The sequence below is a fragment of the Lactuca saligna genome, chromosome 5 (assembly GCF_052625555.1).
Source record: "Lactuca saligna cultivar CGN05327 chromosome 5, ASM5262555v1, whole genome shotgun sequence".
Lineage (NCBI taxonomy): Eukaryota > Viridiplantae > Streptophyta > Magnoliopsida > Asterales > Asteraceae > Lactuca > Lactuca saligna.
Genome location: NC_136421.1, coordinates 227,075,045 through 227,081,503, shown reverse-complemented (window position 1 = coordinate 227,081,503; position 6,459 = coordinate 227,075,045). Strand labels below are relative to the sequence as shown.

At 33.3% G+C, this 6,459-nt stretch overlaps 1 protein-coding gene across 1 annotated transcript; it reads right to left on the bottom strand.

Annotated features, from left to right (window-relative positions):
• Window positions 1–1,553: 1,553 nt before the first annotated feature.
• Window positions 1,554–5,919, bottom strand: LOC145045678 (uncharacterized). Its single transcript, XM_078993999.1, has 14 exons — window positions 5,765–5,919; window positions 4,644–5,058; window positions 4,478–4,566; window positions 4,213–4,371; window positions 3,812–4,148; window positions 3,563–3,681; window positions 3,420–3,492; window positions 3,115–3,338; window positions 2,984–3,040; window positions 2,724–2,886; window positions 2,526–2,615; window positions 2,283–2,453; window positions 2,135–2,194; window positions 1,554–2,070 (listed from the first exon to the last, which is right to left on the bottom strand). The coding sequence occupies exons 1-14, from the start codon at window positions 5,812–5,814 to the stop codon at window positions 1,930–1,932; spliced, it is 2,148 nt and encodes a 715-aa protein (XP_078850125.1). The 5' UTR covers window positions 5,815–5,919; the 3' UTR covers window positions 1,554–1,929.
• Window positions 5,920–6,459: the final 540 nt, after the last annotated feature.

The following is a 6,459-nucleotide window of genomic DNA, read 5'->3' as shown; positions in this document are numbered from 1 at the left end:
AAATCACCAAAGTAAGCTAAAAATGGAGGAGATGAGATTAGGGTTTGCTTCAAGGCCTTTAGAGGAGTTGCTTGCTTGATTCTTGCACTAGAGCCTTCTTCTTCTTCCTTCTAAATGCACCAAATCACCAAAGTAAGCTAAAAAATGGAGGAGATGAGATTAGGGTTTGCTTCAAGGCCTTTAGAGGTGATGGAGGCTAAGGGTAGAGGAAACGCTAGTCATTACTTCCCTTAAATAGGGTCTTAATCCCAGACATTTAGGGTTTACCCAAAATCAGTCCCCACGTCGTGGCACATACTTTGCCATGTCGTGGAGTCTAAAAGAAATATGTGTTTCATGCAACCTTGTCACGTCGTGGTGATTCCTCCACCACGTTGTGGTCATCCAAAAACTCATAGTTTTACTTAAAGATTCATACCTGAAAGTTCGGATGTTACAGACCTTTAGGATGAATTTAGGTGAAGATTATACAATCTTTGAAGGCTATCAACCCCTGTAATCACAATTTGATCATCATACGACACTAACACAAGGTAATAACCTATATAATCTTGAGTCTTTGAATTGGGTTGAAGTTAGGGTTTTAAGCTTATATTGTTATTCATCGAATTAGTGGTTTAAAACTCTATATATGTTATAGATAATTAGTTATACTCCGAGATAATGTTATTTTAACTATAATGCATCGTAGTGAATCAAAATATTGAAATGGTATTTGACCTTAGAAGTCAAATTGAAATGAAGGGGAATTGATGAATGATTAGTATAAGGTATATGGATAATTATTGTAGTAGACAATGCTATAATTATGCTATATGCAAGTTTGTAGAACTCGTTAGTCGGTACCTGTTCGGCCGACTACCGAGTAGCGAGTATTCGAGGAGTACTCGAATTCGGTAATTAATGTAGAAATGTTTTTAGGAAAATTATATATGTCAAAATCATAATTTAAAATCATAAGTTAATTGAAATATATAACAAAATTAGATACATGTAAATACACAAAAACTAAAAAGCACATAATGGTCTCACTTCGTGAATAATTATTAAAAATTTAAGATATATATATATATATATATATATATATATATATATATATATATATATATATATATATATATATATAAAATCACAAATATGTTAAATAATAAATTATTAAGTAAATTATACATATTAATCACCGAGTTGAACGAGTTTTACAACACTGCGCAGTTCAGTAAGAGGTCAATCGGAAAGTACTCGGGATTCTGTAACTCGTCTCGGTAAGTGGCCGAATAGCGAGTATTCAAAGGAGTAAGCAACCAACTCGGTAAGTTTTACAACACTGGCTATATGTCTAAATAACAAGAAAAGAATCATGAAAAATTATTGATTACCAAGTAGCAAGGCAAGGTGAAATATGTTAGTCAAGTTAGTTGACGAGATTAATGTATTCCATCGACTTTTGTGATGACAGACATACATATGTACGAAATGGTTATCTTCTAGACATGTTATTTTATTACTAGAATTGAAAAGATGTTACAGTAATTACCAACAAAACAAAAAATGAATGAATTTAATTTATATTACATTTTATTTCCCACATTTAACATTCTAATTAAAGTAATTATCATCAAGTTCAAAAAAAAGAAGACAAAAATACATTGGCCCATCACCAGCCCGACCCGACCCGACCCACTTTGACTCGTCTGAAAATTTACCTTTTTTGATCAGTATTACTGACATGTAAAAAAGATAAGTTTACCTTTCTACCCGGAACTTTTCAAGGAACAAAACTAATATCTCATGGTCCCTTATAACTTACAACCCCAAAATGCACCCCCTACATTTGCAATTGAGATTGAAATTAACTTATGAAACATCTAATTTAGTAATTATACATCATATCACCATCTATCTATAGATTCTATATACACCCCTCATCTTCTATGGCATTGTCATTCTCAAACTTTTATCTTCTTCATTTTCTTTACTACTCCTCCCCACATCTGATTCCACCTCCATCTTCTTTGTTCTCTCCAGTTGTTTCACCAAATGCAACCGTTGAGATGAATAAGGTGATGGAATCTGTAATAAATTAATCATCACATTCAATGCATTAATCATTAAAAAAAAAAAAAAAAAAAAGTACCAATGATGGGACGTATTTCTTGATTGCTGCTAGCATTGCTGCATGCCCTACAGCTGAAACCTGATCATACCAAAAAAAAAAAAATTAAATCCAAAAAAAAAAAAAATTAAATCATAACTTAATTAATAATTTGTACTTAGATGCTTACAGGTATTAACATTAGGATTGTAATGGGGACAAGAGTGGCAAGATCATTGAGTGTTCGCTTTATTTTCCCTCTTTCTCTATTTGTAATCTTTTTACCAAATAATTGTTTCATCACCAATGTAAAAGTATCCCTTACATCTATAAATAGTAATCGAGTGCCCATCCATATATCCTATATGTTGAAAAACAATTATTTAACAAATTTTATTTTCAAAAAATAATAATTAAATATCTACACACTTACATTACTCGCAGCAACCAGTTTCATGGTGGATTCCCTTATAAAGCGTTCATACAACGGCTTTGTTTCAGCTCCACCTCCCCTCTCTTTCACCTTTTCAGGATTGCAAAAATCAAATTATATTTATGAAAAATATAATTTTCAATATTACTAATCTTCAATGATGAAAATGAGGTGGGCATTTACGTCTTTTGCGCGTACCTTCTTAATTGTAGATCCATCTTGTTGACTATTTCTCCTTTTCATCATGTCAACCGGATTTTGTTGAGCTTCCAATAAAACACACGAATTTGTTGTCCCTTTATTACTTGGAACAGATGATGCTGACTCAGACGAAACTCTCTCCGAAAATTTCATTATTTCACTACCAACAAAAAAACAAAATAATAATAATAATAATAATCCACTCATTTTCAAAGTAGAATGATATTAAATAATATAGTTGGAAAACCGGGTTTTACCCTGATTTATCATAAGCAGCCCAATACTCCTCAAGACAACACGATAATAATGACTGGCTACAAAAGACAAAGATATAAATTAGAAAATGGAAATAAATTTAATAAAGATTTGAAAAAAATTATTGGCATACCTTCGAAGCAAAAAAGAAAGTAAATTTGTATCCATGGGTTGTTGGGAGGAACTTGTATAATGAGCATATCCAGAAAAGACATCATAGCAAACAGTAAGAACAGTATAAAGAATAATCTCTTTTTCTGCTTGGATAGCTTGTTGTCTTGATCTTCTTCCATCATGATGGAATTTTAATCTGAGTGGTGAATAAAAATCAAGCCATCCGATTTCCTCTATAACCACCTGTATTTTGTAATTTTTAATTATAAATTTATAATATAAAATGAATAAATCAGCAGGATTTAAGATCATAAATCATCTGACCTCAATGAAGAGCTGGTACTCAGGTAGGGAGCTAAATTCAGGATAAATATACAGGCAACCACACTCCAAGTAACTGCAATTTGTGAATACATTTCAGAATTTTTTGTATTTTTTGTATTAAAATATATGTTTGACTAATTGACCTGAGGAAATCCTTTGTCTGATCATCAAGATCCTTTATGTTCATTTCTGACAAGAATAATCTTGTTTCTCTTCCCAGAAATGCAAAAATCCCGAGTGTAGCCAAAGTAATCTCCTCAATCTGTAAATAAAAATATATATATATATATATATATATATATATATATATATATATATATATATATATATATATTACAGTTTATAAATATAGTAATTTGTATAAATTTAGAGACTTAATGAATGGAGCATACCTTGTCATTGAATGTCAGTTTGCCTGTTACTACATTTTCTCTATGAAATGCTACCAAAAGTTTTTTCTGAACCAATCCAATCCAAAATTCCACATCTTCAATATTCTTATTTGGCAAAACCTTTTTACCACAATGAAACAAAAAATCATCTTCAAATCCTGCTTCAAGTGCCAAATGATGCAATTTATCCACTGCTACAAGGCTGCATGATAAATCAAGAAGCTCCACTAAAACATCATTAATCGACTCTGTGAATAAGCCACAACCAATACGCCCTGAACCCAACTTTCTCACTGCAGTGCAACAGCTTATAGCCAGAATCACTCCTGCAACACCACTGAAGCAAAAAAATTTATCAAAGTCAAGGGTAAAACCGGAAATAATGACGCGTGATTGCATACCTTCCAGCATATTCCATAGACCAGTTTTTGAAGAGTGGGATAAATGATCCTGCTATACGTGGAAGCTCTACAGTTCTAAACCACTGAACTAATCTTGGGTGTTTGGCATTTAACTGACTTTCAACAAAATCTCCAAGAAACAATGTGTTTGTGGACAAACTGAGGTAGAAGCATGAAGAGAATATCAAACATTTGAAATTTGAAAGACTAAAACATGTCTAGAAGTACTCGTTTTATCCAACCACTTCAATGGTGTAATACTTACATTTCACTTACAGGACTGTTGTTGCAACGTTTTTGAGAAAGAAACAACTCCACTTCAATTGCAGCTTTCAGTAAAGCATATACTGCTACCTGTGAAACAATAATGAGTTTGATTGTTTGAATATTTATATAAAAGGGTGTTGAGTTTTTTTTTTTTTTTGGTGTACCTGATATGCAGTGCGTTTATGCCATGCATGGACATCGACTCCAATCCATGCATTAGATAGCTCAGGACCACTTCTAGCTAATTGTAGATTTTGAATTGCAAGGGAAAAGCTTCTGGCTGATTCATGTAATACCCATACAAGATGATTAACACGGTTGAGTTCCAAATCATCTCTGTTTGTTATATCTATAGAAGGATCATTGTTGGCTGTCATCTTGTTGTTGCCAGAAGAAGCAATGGATGATAGTGATCTTGATGAAGACTGATGTAGTGTGATATTTTGAGATGTTGAGATGCCATTCTTGAAAAGGAATCCATGCAAGAAGTTATCATTCTCTTGCCCTTTCATACTGAACTTTGATCCATGAGATGAGCAAGCTATGAACTTTGCACTTTCTTCTGATCCAGCAGAATCCCTGTGACAATGAAACAATAATTGTAAAAACGAATTGATGCCAATATTCAGTGCAAATAAACACTAAGTACACATATTCAGTGACTTGTATGTGGAAAGATGGCTGAGAGAAAAGACAGAGAGATGCACTTGTAGTAGGAAAGAGAAGTGGAAGATGTGGAAAATACAAGTCGGAAGCCATTGGAGGATAAAGATGGAACAGAACACAAATACTCAATAGTGCAGAGAGGAACTTGAAACTAAAACTAATAATCTTCTTTACAATGGTGTAAGGTAAAAATCACACTCAACATTTGCAATCAATTCGAGATGCGACCAATTAACATAAATAGCTATCTCGTTTTCACTAAGAATCATTAATCATTCACAAAGAAACATTCCCCTCCAACGTTATTTTAGCAGTCAAGTATGCAAATCCTCCACATGAATCATGAATAAGTGCATTGGCAAATGATGACACTATTCAATTCTCCACAGGTACTTTGACAAGGACGACCTAAGAAAAGGATAATTCACGAAACATGATCCCAACCTAAACAATCATTAATGTAGCAATCAAATAACCACTAGAAATCAAAAACTTCACCCGTAACCATATCCATCGCTCGGAGATCATGTTAATTCATCAAGTTGTAAACATGCAATTTGAGATCAAAGAAATGGCGTAAGAAATGCAATAATGAGCGTGTATTAGAAGGAGATCTTACTGGTAGTAGGGTTGAAAATTGGTGGATTGAAACGCGAATCGGGAGGCCATTGAAAGAGAGAGGGGAGAAATGGTGATACAAAGTAGAAGGGGGGGTTTTGGTGTTTGGTTTGAAGCGAAGCCATCGAGGTAACACGCTGCGAAAGGCGAAGCCGTCTGACAGATTGAAAGGGGATTAATTTTTTTTTTTTTCCTTGCTACGACTATTACACTTTGAGTGAATTACAAAACAGTCCTTGAAATATTTCTCCTGGATAGGGGTGGCCAATGGGTGCTCCCATACTTTTAAATTGTTATCATTGCAGCTCAATTTATTTTAGAGTAAACTAGTTACTATCTCCGCTTTGTTAGGAGAGGAAGACTGAACTTTCGTAACTACGAAACTATAAGGAGCAAATATATAAATATACGAAAGTCTTGTGGCAAAAGCTAGAAACCCATAAATGTTAAGAGACTAAAACTGTCAATATATGAAAGTCATGTGGCAAAAGTATTAAACTCAAAAGGTATCGGGTAGACACATGGCAATATATGAAAGTATATAGACCAAATCTATCAATATTCGTAGCCAAAACTTGGAAACCCAAAAAGGCTAGGGACTGAAATTGGCAATATAAAATTGGCTGATATGTTCATATTTAACTATATAATTTAATTCTAATACTTTTAGCTACAATTATGCTTAATATGGAACAA

Excerpts from the sequence above, each read along its gene's own strand:
- LOC145045678 (XM_078993999.1), bottom strand. The coding sequence starts at position 5,814 with ATGGCCTCCCGATTCGCGTTTCAATCCACCAATTTTCAACCCTACTAC. Across the intron at positions 4,149-4,212 it reads TCTATGGAATATGCTGGAAG|TGGTGTTGCAGGAGTGATTC; the intron begins GTATGCAATCAC and ends TTTTTGCTTCAG. Across the intron at positions 2,454-2,525 it reads AACTGGTTGCTGCGAGTAAT|GATATATGGATGGGCACTCG; the intron begins GTAAGTGTGTAG and ends TTCAACATATAG.